The sequence below is a fragment of the Pogonomyrmex barbatus genome, unplaced genomic scaffold (genome assembly GCF_055798465.1).
Source record: "Pogonomyrmex barbatus isolate J1 unplaced genomic scaffold, ASM5579846v1 scaffold6, whole genome shotgun sequence".
In the NCBI taxonomy this organism is placed as follows: domain Eukaryota; kingdom Metazoa; phylum Arthropoda; class Insecta; order Hymenoptera; family Formicidae; genus Pogonomyrmex; species Pogonomyrmex barbatus.
The window spans coordinates 5,459,313-5,472,364 of NW_028297160.1; the positions used below are offsets into that span (position 1 = coordinate 5,459,313).

At 37.9% G+C, this 13,052-nt stretch overlaps 2 protein-coding genes and 1 long non-coding RNA gene across 4 annotated transcripts; all 3 read right to left on the reverse strand.

The window, feature by feature from the left end:
- Positions 1-340: 340 nt before the first annotated feature.
- Positions 341-2,784, reverse strand: Oda (Ornithine decarboxylase antizyme). The gene is made up of 4 exons (XM_089082541.1): positions 2,725-2,784; positions 2,302-2,551; positions 2,051-2,205; positions 341-1,846 (listed from the first exon to the last, which is right to left on the reverse strand). Exons 1-3 carry the CDS (start codon positions 2,782-2,784, stop codon positions 2,090-2,092), a joined length of 426 nt encoding a protein of 141 aa, XP_088938667.1. The 3' UTR covers positions 341-1,846; positions 2,051-2,089.
- On the reverse strand, positions 2,356-9,858 carry LOC148935115 (uncharacterized). The gene is made up of 3 exons (XR_016140743.1): positions 9,568-9,858; positions 2,693-2,895; positions 2,356-2,551 (listed from the first exon to the last, which is right to left on the reverse strand). It is a non-coding gene; the product is annotated as an uncharacterized LOC148935115 (long non-coding RNA).
- Positions 9,859-10,348: 490 nt separating this feature from the next.
- Mlc-c (Myosin light chain cytoplasmic) lies at positions 10,349-12,840 on the reverse strand. Of its 2 annotated transcripts, XM_011634358.3 has the most exons (4): positions 12,465-12,840; positions 12,342-12,369; positions 11,220-11,525; positions 10,349-11,139 (listed from the first exon to the last, which is right to left on the reverse strand). In XM_011634358.3, the coding sequence occupies exons 1-4, from the start codon at positions 12,465-12,467 to the stop codon at positions 11,033-11,035; spliced, it is 444 nt and encodes a 147-aa protein (XP_011632660.1). In that variant the 5' UTR covers positions 12,468-12,840; the 3' UTR covers positions 10,349-11,032. The 2 variants fall into 2 exon arrangements, with proteins under 2 accessions (XP_011632660.1, XP_011632659.1); XM_011634357.3 differs by lacking the exons at positions 12,342-12,369; positions 12,465-12,840 and adding an exon at positions 11,856-11,955.
- Between the last annotated feature and the right edge of the window lie 212 nt (positions 12,841-13,052).

The window sequence follows — 13,052 nt, forward strand, 5'->3', positions numbered from 1 at the left end:
CGATTCCGAACGGTTAATACAGGGCTTTTTCTCGGCAGAGTTACTCTAGGCAGTTTGCTAGACCTCTGTAGAGGAGAACCGTTGCTTTGTAAATACTATCGATCAGAATCGGAATTCGAATCGGGGATTCTGACTTACGAGCATTTTACGAGCCTCGCACTAACTCGCAAAACCATACGCGCTAAAAAAACGTGTGTGTTTGTGTGTGTGTGTGTGTGTATATATATATATATATATATATATATATATATATATACTATATTTTATTTTATCACGTAAATTTCGACATTTGCTTAAATAAAACTTTAATAAAGTCGGGTAAGTATGAAGTAACAATATATGAGTTTTATTAAATATTTATTTAGCAATGTTTTCATGTATGAATAAGAAACGTAGCATACATATTCACTTTTTGTGTATGTGTTTGTGTATGTATGGTCAAAGGTATCAATATATAATACTAACTGACGGGATAAAATGCACGGAATTCAATTTAAAAACTTGAGGCAAATTGATAATTATTTGCGTGAAGTTAACATACAATAGTCCGTCACTCTGTACTTATCTTTACCTAATTCCTAATAAGCTATTAACATTTTTTTTGTTTTTTTTCTGATTTTTCTTTTCTTTTTTTGTATTTTTTATTTTTTTTCATGTTGTCTGTTATCAAGTCAACACTAAAGAACGCATTTATTAGCAAGATCTCTTCAATGTTAACTGATTGGGGATTACCAGAAATATATTATCACTTATACCTAAACATATACTATTATAAAAAAAAGTCAATAAGATAGAGCTTACACAATGTGTGATATAAATAAAGTTTATAATAATCCTGTACCTTTCAATTTTTGTGTAATTTCAGGAAAATATATGTGCGAAATGTGTTATTCCTCATATCTGATTATTTCAACGTTAACGTCTATAATGTTTTTAATTTATAGTTTTAACTCACAAAATTATGTTTTTTATATGATAACAAATACTAAGTTAACTAGTATTCAATTTTTTTCATATTTTGTCGAAAATAGAAATCTTTCGCAGATTTAAATTTTACAAAAAGTAAAAGAACTTAAACATTAAAATTTTATTCTTTTTTACTCGATACTTGCGCAATTTTGTTTTACTTCATAAATAAGAGCATTGAGTTCTTCACAAAACTATAAAGAAAGATAATTACATCAGTCATAAAAAATATCAATTAATCATGTTTTACGATTAATGAACTTCTAGCTAAATGAACGGAAATAATCGAAACTTATTAAATTTCACTGGTACTCGCACAATAGGTATTAAAGTCTAGATTACATAATAATAATAATACTTAAAATTAATAAGCAAAAAATGTACTTATATGTATATATTACGGAGAATAACGCGGTGATACCCAATCTGCCACAATTAACATTGAGATATATCGATAATAAATTTTCTCTAAAATTTGACAGTTTGTCGCTGTGTTCAGTTGTTAATGTGCGACTACAGATTCCGTCAAATTCTTTCACGTGGGAAGCTTTGTCAGCAGCTTATATGCTCTTATAAGAGTTATTAACATTGTGTTCAAGAGAATGAATCGATATACCCATTGAAAGCCTTTTATATACGCGTTCTACGTATTCGCGACTATAATTTTTTTCTGTTTTTTTCATCAAGCCTCTTCAATTTAACGCCAAGGTGTAATCATTTTGGCAATTCTTTTGAAACCAATCTTCCAATTTTCACGGTTAATAAGAACGTAAATTATACATATATAACAAAATTTATAAAAGAAAAATATCAGTTTTTCTATAGAATTTTCTAATTGTTCCTCCCTTTGGAAATTTTTTAAACTTGACTATGGCGACACCTGTAATAAAATATGAAAATAAATATAACAAAATGTAAAAAATTACATTTGAAATTATATATTAAACTGATGAGAAAGTAAGAAGAAAATAGCAAACGAAAATGGAGTTAGTTACATAAGTAAATCAAGTAAATCAATATAAAGTAATATAAAAAAATTGCAGAGCTGAGAAACCTCAGTATCTCTCGTCTCTCAGAGCAATACCTGCGCGTTAAATTTGAGAGAGACAGAACTGCTTGCCGATTACTCGATGGCATAGAGCATGTAGAGATTGCCAGCATCACTGCCTGGCGGTACCAAGGCATGAGTTGGCGGCAGCACCGTGAAACCCAAGAACATGAAGGTACGAACCAGCATTGCTAGACCATAACAACAGAATGATTTAGACGGTGAGTTTTTCTCGTCAACGCAAAAGTCTTCGACGTTCGTGCCGAAGAACGGCAAGCGACAAGTACCTCGGTCTGATCTATCTTTGCGAAGGCAGACAATGATATTGGTGCAGCGCAGTGTTTCCTCGGCGTATTCTAGGAGCGAGACAAAGCCCTCTTTTGATCCTTCGGGCAGAAGGCAGCTTGGTACGCGAATGTATAGACAGCGGCGCCATGCTACGGTCTCCCACTCGACGGATGTACTCTCAGTCAAGTGGAGAGTGAACGTTAGACGCAATGGTTCGTTGCTTCTCACAGCTTTCAACAATTCATCCTCCTATACGTCGTGGACAAAGGAAAATACAGAAAAATTAGAATTTGGCTCTCGTCGAGGGGAATGTGTGTTATTTCATATTCGTAGTCGTAAATTAACGTTCTGGCGCTCGAGGCTTTCCTTTAAGTGTAGGAAAATACGTACTTGCACAATGTGGGAGCTCACAGAGAGCTGACTCTGCTTGATCCCCACGCCGCGGCTCTCTGTGTTGACTGTAGATACAGACAATGCGGCATGGGGCACATCAGGACCACCACAGAGGCCCCACGCCCAGCGTTATACAGTAGTGCTGTTGCAGCCTGGAACCTTCTTCTAAACTCTCGTCCATGCATTTACTAGACATTTCACTGAAACATTTATTTTAAAAAAAGAGTTTCATTTTAATAAGTAACAATGATATCTGTTTTTATTTTTTATTAGTATGCAAGGATATAATGCAAGCGTGATTGAGGATTGCGATGAAAGGAAAAAAAGGTGATAAGGCAGATCGTTAAAATATCGATACATAAAAATGTATTTCTCCAGCGAATATATAAGATATCAACATCCGATCCGATATCACGAGGTAAGGCATTCTTACATCGATAACATATCAAGAGTTTAAAAGTTTATTATTCTTTTAATAAATAACAATGCTGTCTGATTATGAATTTTATTAACGCACAACGATGATTGAGGATTGAGATAAAAGGAAAAAAAGGAGATAATAAACCGTCAAAATATCGATACGCAATTATTTATTTTTCGGCGAATGTATGAACGTCCGATCGACGTCATAAGGTAAGGCGTTGTTCTTTAAAGAGGCGCTGACGTATTCGGGACATAAACACAGTGGTTTACTGCCAAGAATCTTGAAACTCTTGGTGGAACGCTTATGTAAGTTCAGGATACATTTATCTCTCCTCCAGGCGGAGGATAATCGGCTTATCGTGACAGATATACCGCGAATCTGCGGCATATGATCTCATTACAGATATCTATTAACAAATCGCGATCGAAATATGCAATCGACGCGTCGATCGCGTCGTCGATGAACGATATCGCCGATAACAACACCGCCAGATTGTCTCGAGAATGCGTGGATAAAATGAAAAAAGAGAGATAAGACACGTCTACCTTGGCATTTTAGTGAAAATATCAGCGGGGGTATGGCGAGCGGTAGGGAGGTTCGCTGGCGATGATAAGGACCGCCCCGTCGAGCCGCGGTCAAGTCGCTCGGGAAAAGGCCGGAGCGGAATCCACGGTTAAAGGGAAAATGAACGACTGCCGCACCACGCGAGCCACTCACGCGATTTATAAGGTACACAACGCATTACCGGGCGCATTTCTGATCGCGTATCGGCGTCATTAAAACGGGCGTTCCGCCAAACAAATAACGCGTGTCAGGAGAAATGCGCGACCGACTGGTCGGTCGGTCGGTCGGTCGGTCAGTCGGTTGGTTTGCTTACGGTACTAAATGTTTCACAGTTTTACCTCGCCTTGACATTAGGGAACGTCAGGCTTACGTAAAAGCCTGCAACACTTTGTAAATGAGCGTTAAATTGTGCGGCGATGCAATTTATAAATAATTCACTGCTGCGCGCGCTTCTATTGCCACGAGAGTAAGGCAAATAAATTACAATCTAAGAGCTATAATATTATTTAATGAGAGTGCGTGTTTCGTGTCAGCTATTACAGCAGCTATCGACATTTTGAATATTGAAAAATATTCCTGCGGTCGATAATCATGTTCTGTATATTTTGGATAATGATAATTAGAAATGTTTAACACGAATAGGAATCGAATCAAACGAGATTCGATTTGAATCTCTGTAATTTGAATCTGAACTACTTGAAAATTTCGAGTCTAGAAAGTTTAAACACAAATCATATGTACTGACAATCTTATAAATCATGTTTCCCAAGAAAAATAGTGCGGCTGTCTTTTCAAGTATAATAAAAATGTATTCCCTTTCATGCATATGCGCATATGATTTTAGAACAATTATGTTGATTAAAAATAATATTTAATAATTAGATTTAATTCGATTTATCAAAAATTCTTGATTCGCGCACATTTCTAATAATAATCTAAGATTAATTATCAGAATGAGTGGAAAAAGATAACATTTCGATATATTAATATCAATATTTGAGATTTTCCTCATGTCAATATTTAGAACATTGTAATTATACAGTATGCGAGATTACGGTTTAAACTGGGATTACGAAATATCGATGACTGATAATGCTTCTATCGAGCATCAATAATACGTAGATTTAACAAACGGGGATTTCATTACGTAATTATTTCTGTTATATAATTTCATCGTAGGATATCGAACGACAAAAAACGAGCGCGTTCCATTTGACATCCCACGTAAGCTTTGATTTAAAATGACGTAACAATGAATTTTACAAAGACCTCAATTATAATTAGTATCAAATATCTCTCGACGGAGATTTTGACGGAAATTGAAGATATTAGAGGGCGGTTTCCAAGTTCAAATGTTATCGATACACAGAATATGACAATAGGTCATCTATTTACATTCTAACGCTAATATAATATAGTCTGATAATATTCATCATTCGATATGTCAGAGATAGAAGATTCATCGCGATCCAGTTTCCGATATTTAATCGGGGAATAAAAAACGTCCGTATCTTGCATTTAAGAAACAAAAAATTTCTCGCATAAGATATAACTAGTCAGAAATAATTCTGGAGCTTTTCGCCTTCGTGCTCCGCGACACTTCACGCAACAATGATCTTGCACATTCCTGCACGAGCTCTATTTTATTAATCATTCTGGAAGCTTCTCGGAGTCGACTGGAAAATTTAATTAGAGGCCTCCAGCGAATCATCCAATTGTACTCTTCCACGGAACTAAAGTGTTTTCGATGCGATGATGTTATCACTCGCAATCAGCCATTTAGCGTAGCTAGATTCATTCTCATTCTTAAAGTGGATGCACCGGAGCGAGAATCTGATGTCATACAAAAAGATATTTCTATTTATCGGCGCATTGCTTCAAACTGGTTACTCAAAAAAAAAATGGACTTTGGATCGAAGATTCTCCTAAGAATTAAATTTATCTTAACATCAAAAGTAATCATTGTACTTATTTTAATATGAGATAAATAAAAGTTTCGCTGTAAACTGATAAGAAATAAAAAAAGGCGCGAATATCTTAAGGTTCGTATCGCTTATTGCTCAATGAAGATTATTGTACAAACGAGGAATGACTCGTCCAACTTAATTACCATCTATAATAATCGCTGAGTCTACTTTGCTATATTATTTAAAGAATATTTATATAATAATCAGCATTAATGTAATAATGTAATAATGTGATAATACCATTATCGGTAAGACATCAACTTTTGCATGTATCATCATAATATGTATCATCATAACGAAATTATCGCATAAAGTTCTTTATAATATGAAATAAACTTAGCTATATTTCCAATTATTTAAATGGTAATAAATTAGCAAAAAATTCATCTATTATCAATATTAATTACACTAATTAGCAAAATTTTTTCTGATCTTATTTCAAAATTAACAAAATATTTTTTTCTAGATTGCTTATCAGTAATAGAATGTTTCTCTTATCACATAGAATTACAAGCGATACAGTCAAAAATAGGCTATGATACTTTGAGTCAGATCGGATCTCTATTAAAATATAACGAACGGTGTCATGAAATAATTCTATATAACAAAATTTTTAATCACGTTTAATAATTTCTCAATAAGAGCGAGAAAATAGCAGAATGACGAAACTGAATATTTCACATAGTTTTATTTATTCCATTTAATAATTTTATCTCTCGAGAAAAAAAAGTAAAATAAATTTACCTTTTAAAAATTGAAATTGAAATCTTTTCGAATTCACAAATACATCATTTTCACGTGATGCGGAATACATAATAATAATAATAATAATTCGTTTACAGCAAAATCTGTGAGATAATAAGAATTCATCCATTGTTCACACATCGTCGTGATTACGACGAGATTACAATATCATGACGAAAATCACGTATGCGTTATCATCGTCTTCGAGAAATATGAAATATGAACGGGATAACTTAGCTCTGCGTTTTTTTAATTCGTTTCGACGTTACAATCGTTGAATTTAGAACGACAATAAGTGCGACCGCTCTCCCGGCCGATGGAGATCACGTTTTGCTCGCAAAAGATATAACTGTGAGATAAAGCGACACTGCTGGCTGTATATCGATTGGCGAGGCAACTTGACGTTCTAAAAGAAAGCACAAAGCCAATGTCGCTGTTCTAACGGCGCATTGCCCGTTTCACGCGAAATGAACACGATCGTAAACCAAGATATTGAAAATGAACCACGCCAGATATCGACTACTCTCATTATTTCCTTCGTTAATGATTCCTATCTCAAACATTTGGAGCAAGGTTTTTTTTTTATAGGCAATTGTATACGTTGTATACGTTCCTTACGTTCCTTACGTTCCTTATGTTCCTATTGTTTTCTCTCGAAAGTTTCAAAGTATTTTCTGCAATCTGCACGAAAATAATCGAGTATCACTCTTTGCTCTTTGGTCCATTCCATATCAGGGATGGTCAACTTTTTTTTCTAGCGTCCCATTATGGACGTTTAAAACCCTTTGATGTGCCATTCCGCTACAGAATAGGCAAAAAAAAAAAAAAAAAAAGAAAAAAACCACAATCTTTATACTTTTTTCTCTTGTATTGAAAGCGAAAAGACTTCTTTATTTAATAAATAATTTATTATCATTTCTGATTTTTTAATTTTTCTGTGTCAATGTATGCTTCTTTAGGCATGCAAATAGCATACGTGCCGCGAGTTGGCCATCCCTGATTTATACAGAAGGAGAAGGGGAAGGAGGCACGAGTTAAAGCCACTGGAAAAATTCAGACCGGATGTAACTGCGAACACGCGTATATCTGTTTTTCCGCACAAATACTGGGAAGAATTCGTTACATCACGCCTAATTATGGTTAACCTTCAGAGACTCACCTAGAGTTTAACCTAGTTTAAACCTTTAATTACGTGCTCACCTCGAGTCAATATGAATCTAAATCTGAAATTTTTTAAATTTTCGGGCTTCAGAGTAATATTGACAATGCAAAATTAATACATTTGAGATCGCAGATAATATATCTCTTATCACAACTTCAACAATAACACACGTTTCAAAATATTTTTTTTATTAGCCCGGATCAATATGCTCGATGTGAGTTTCTGAGAGCTATTATTATGACAGAGCTCGTTTATAGCCAGCAGCATGAGTCCTGCTGTGGCAACAACAGCAGGCAGGTTGGTCATGATGAATACAGATGGTTTAAAAGTGCTTCTGGTTCACACCTGAATAATCACAGCGATAATTACTATACAGCGAACAAATCGTATATAAAATAATTGAAGTAACGAATTAAGGAATTGTGCTTCGCTGAAATAAATAATAAACCAATAAATATATATAAAATACGCGCGGATTGAATGCTTTATTATCGACACTCTCGTTCATTTTTCTTTAGGAAAAAAGTGATCCGATTAAACAACTGATAAGCAGCGTGACGGTGCAAAATAATCGTAATCTTTATTGTCTAACACGTGTACTTCAACATTTTCGAGTACAACTCTGTTCTCTTTAGTGTCGGTCCACAATAAATATTTAATCTTTAAGCCGTAAGAAATTAACCAATCATAGTCGAGTATTTTTTTCATATTCGATTATAATTGGTCAATTTCTTACTTCTTAAAGCTTAAATCACCTATTGTGGACCGACACTTAGGTGAACATAGATATAGAGATAGAGAGAAAAAGAGGAAAGATGAACAATATAAGTTCAGTAAAAAGAACAAGCTTTATAATTCCGCGTTGGCATAATTACAAGGTAGATCGTCGTATCGTCGGGTAACAGAAGTAAAGAGAAACAAAACTAATCGTGAACGGAAGTAAGGAATCGTGAAAGAAAGAGGAACGAAACTAAAGCATTCCCAGGTCGAAGAAAAATTTCCGTCTCGTGGGCCTCTTTCAAAGTAAAACGTAATTAAGAGTCGTTCGTTCCGTTATCCCACACGTTGGGAGGATATAGAAAGTTTTAAATGGCTGCTGACAAAATAGTACGCTCTCTCAAACGTCACGTGCTTTCGTTTTGTCTACGCGAGCATTCCCAAAATGAGAACCATGCCTTTCTTAATTCATTATGTCGGTGTGATACGACATTCCGAAGATGCTTGATAAAATGGGTCGGCGAAGAGTGCTTTGATTATCGCTTGACCGATAAGCCATCTTGTATTGGCGCTAGCCTGATTAACATCGACGTCGTAGTGGTCGTTATTCGCGCTACAAAAAAAAATATTCGAGATATCGCAAACATTTAGGAGCACGAAATTCATTCCAAGGGGCCGGGGGGCGGGGGGGGGAGGTTGTGGAAAAGCTCGGCCGTCTGACCGATCGTCTAACGGAACAGCTGATGACCCCGCTGACAAGTGTATATACGTAATGCGTGGAATGGATTTTCGCACACAAGCGGATCCGTCACGTGGCCGCGCGACAGAAAATCGACACCCCGCGGATCGACGCGATGCGCGGAATCGCGAACGATTCCACGTGTCCCGTTTCTCTCAAGGGACACCCCGCTATCGGATGCGCGGCTCCGGCTCGAGTGACAAGTCCCGCGTCCAGGGGCCACGCATTCTTCCCGGTGATTCGATAACGATTCGTGATCGACAATGCTGAATCGTCTGATGCAAACCGTGTCGTATTTCGATCCGCTCGACCAAAGACAGCATAATAAAGATAATGATCGTACAGCACAAAAGAACTGTAGTTTATAAACAGGTTGGCAGATAGGAGAGAGGAAGGGGAAGAGAGAAAGAGACGCGATGACGAAAGGGGATTGATGGAAAAAAACCAAAAAAAAAAAGAAAGACGAAAACACGGATCAGGACGCGACATGCAAGATGGCGACTCGCAGGGAAGGCGAGGGCAAAAATGGCGCAGTTACCACACTCGGCTACTCACCAATTACTGGAAATTAAACTCGGCATTATCGGCTTTTTACTACTTTCACTATTACTTAACGACAGACTGGAGTTAATACTCATACTTCTTTCTTCGTAAAATTTTGGCGGCTTTTAAATGCACTGCTCCAACACGAAATGTTCGCTGGAGTAGCGATCGGCGACGGCGACGGGAACTGATTGCGGCGGCTTACGATACTACCCCAGAGTGTACGAGATTGACGACCCTCACTCAGCAATGTTCGAAGCGACACTGCCCCTTCAACGCTTCAACCGCCTGGAGCCGCGGTCGACTTCACGATGTACAGCGCTACAGCTTGCCACGTGACGTCGAGCCAGAATCACCCGCGAATCAAATGCCCGATAAGCCTCCCCCCCCCGCCGCGTCACTGTGTACGCACATGCGCCGCTCGTGGACTTTCGAACGGGACAATTCGAAAATCGAGTGCGATGATCCTTCGTGATTTGAATTGATGGCCCAATCTCGATTATCTTCGAAGACTTGCTTTTTATTGTTTCACTGGAATTCTCTTTCTTACTTTTATTAAACTTCATGTATCTATTTTCAATACCAATATATAAATGTACCAATTTAGCTAAAAAATGAAAAAAAAAAAAAAAGAATGCTCACTCATCAAATTAGCGAGGAAGACATTTGCAATAGAACACCTGTAAAACTTTTTGCAACTGATAAACGATCGATTATATTCAATGATCATCGCCCAAAAACTGCGCCTTTATCTTATTTACGAAACATCATCACGATAAAGTTTCACAGACAATTCTTAGAGCAATATTTTTTTATTGATTGCAATGTACAATAATCTTTTTTTGCGCATTTCGGAGACATAAATACGCTCATGCATAAATAAATAAAGTGGATACTCTCCGCGCACTTTTTCTTTCTAGGACATGTAACAGTATAGATGGAAGATTCTCGAATGTATGTTTCTAACTACGTAGATGGTATATTGAACCCGATAGAGGAAAAAGGGAGAAAAGTACATGGCCATGTTAAGTGTGGCGTAAATCAAAATGTGCTCGGTTCTCACCGCGAAGGTCAGAAGATCCTTTGTTCTTCAAGTCTATCTTACAAAAATTTGGAATGTGTCCGCGGAATTCAGATATCTCGCTGAGGATCGCACAACAGGTATGTATGTCTTACTATCTCGATATCACTAAATGCTCGTAAATCGGAGTATACGTCAAGGCACAATGCGCTAGATTGTTCTTTACCTACCATTGTTTAACTAATTTAGACTCTTATATAAAAGGGACTAACCGCCTTCCCGCAGTATGTAATAAAATAGTGTTCACGTCGGGGTTCCCTCGAGATAAATTGCCATGTAGGTACACATGCTATGATATGATACTTCAAAAGTAAAACAGATTTCAACAGATTCGATGAATAAGTGGCAAAGTAAATGATGATAATAATACTCTCTTATACAGGATTAAGTAGCTACTTAGCCGCACATCACCTGGCGGACAAAATCTTCGTAATTAATATTACCCTGTGAATCTTCGTGACCCGCCAATAACGTTTCCACTTCTTCGTCGCTGAGTTTCTCACCTAGAAAGATACGAGACATGATAAAAACTCTGTACATAATTTTAAAAAGAAACCAAAAAAAGAATGCATTTAATACATACCGAGCGTTGTCAAAAGGTGTCGCAACTCCGCGGAAGATATAAAGCCGTTTCCGTCCTTATCAAAATGACGCAAACCCTCGATAAAATCATCTGCTGTATCAGAAGTACGAGATTTACTGATTGCTTGGTAAATTGGCAGAAACACCTCGAAACTAATACGTTCGTCCGGTTTATGTTGGTGAGTAAACTTTTTCACGTCTGATTCGGTTGGATTTTGACCGAGAGCACGCAATGCATCTCCAATTTGGGAAACATGGATCTTTCCATCTCCGCGACTGTCAAACAATTGGAACGCCTCCTGGAATTCTACAACACATTAACTTTTAATCACTTGGCACTTAATTTTTATATATATAAATGATTTTATAGACAGGATTTTAAAGACAAAGAAAATAAGAGTGACAATGAAAGTTAAGATATTGGCTATCATTCTGACTCATGTACAGCGAGTCATATCCCCTTTGCAATAAAGCGCTTTGTAATATTGTGGCAATCAATATATTAAAAAAGAGATTAACAGAATAAAAATTGTTTGATTGAATTAAAAAATTGTTTGTTCTTGTTATGACTTTCCAGAATGAATTATAATTAAATTCTTTAAGGCACAAGATGTCATCCAACAATAGGAATGTTTACCCTCCATGGATGACATCATTCTATTAGCCAACTCCTGATAGCTATAGCCATACATCCTGTACTTTTGTGGGGAGAGATAAGACTTATCACTCAGCAGCTGCTGCAACACGCGATAATGACAGAATACTGGGAATGTCCCGTCAATTCTTAAATGTGTTTCGCGTCGACGACGCACACTCGCGAAAGTGAAACAAGAATAATCGCAGAGAGATGGGAGCACGATTAAATCTTCCACAATGCCTGCGGCTGTGGCAGCTTGCTTTCAAATACCGGGCCATAAAAGGCAGTCCTTGATAGGCGGGCGCGCGCGCGCGGGGGTAAGCTGCGGGTGCGTCTAAAAAGGCGAGGATACTCTTGACCTGAATTAAAAGTCCGGGGAGAAGAGCGCGGCGCGGCGTGGACCATCGGCCGCCTCGCTCCCTCACTCGTTCGCGTAATCTCTCTCGGTCCCACTGCATGACTGTTACACAGTCGCCCTCCACTTACCGGCCAGCTGATCCTCGGAGTAAGACGCCTGCGAACATACGCACGTAGTGGACTCGTTTAGACGCATGCTCGTCGTGCCAGCTTGGCGGTGACTCGACGGTCGACGCGCTTCTGGGTACTCACCATCGTCGGATGCTCCTTCCCAGCAACGGGCGCGGCAGCTATGAGAAGGAAATATGACGGACAGCAACGTCACGCGTGAATCCACGTATCACCAGACGGTGCCCAGACAAGCTACAGGCTTGTGTCGCGTAGCGAGCGAGCGAGCGAACGAACCTCGCCAACGGTGACGTAGAGAGCGGAAGTGAGTCACGACCGCGACTATTTTTTTTTTCCAGGCCGGCCCGAATCTCGTGGATTTCACTGTGGAAGCCTCGTGCAATCGCCGCGCGATCGTGCGAGCGTTACAGAGCCTCTGACATTGCTCTGACGAAGCTGACGTTTGCAATTTTGCTCGATCTCGCTTCACGCAGGCGACTGCAAAATTTTTATTGTGGCGCCATCCGTCGTCGTCATACTTCAATATCCGATGTCCACGCGACATCCGTCGGTGAAACGGTGAACTTCATATAAACGTTTTCTCTTTTTTTCTCTTTTTTTGTAACTTCGATTTGACCAGACGAAATTTGATCAGACGAAATGAGATTTCGAAATTGTTTTGAATAAAATTCCAAATAAAATGAATGAAATATCTTGTTTTTTACTTGTTCC

Coding starts and splice junctions, on each gene's coding strand:
- Oda (XM_089082541.1), bottom strand. CDS start 2,784: ATGCCGCATTGTCTGTATCTACAGTCAACACAGAGAGCCGCGGCGTGG. Junction 2,552..2,724: donor CGGCGTGGGGATCAAGCAGA/GTCAGCTCTCTG, acceptor CACGACGTATAG/GAGGATGAATTGTTGAAAGC. Junction 2,206..2,301: donor CAAAGATAGATCAGACCGAG/GTACTTGTCGCT, acceptor GTTATGGTCTAG/CAATGCTGGTTCGTACCTTC.
- Mlc-c (XM_011634357.3), bottom strand. CDS start 11,910: ATGTATGGCTATAGCTATCAGGAGTTGGCTAATAGAATGATGTCATCC. Junction 11,526..11,855: donor AATGATGTCATCCATGGAGG/GTAAACATTCCT, acceptor AATGTGTTGTAG/AATTCCAGGAGGCGTTCCAA. Junction 11,140..11,219: donor ACACCTTTTGACAACGCTCG/GTATGTATTAAA, acceptor GTATCTTTCTAG/GTGAGAAACTCAGCGACGAA.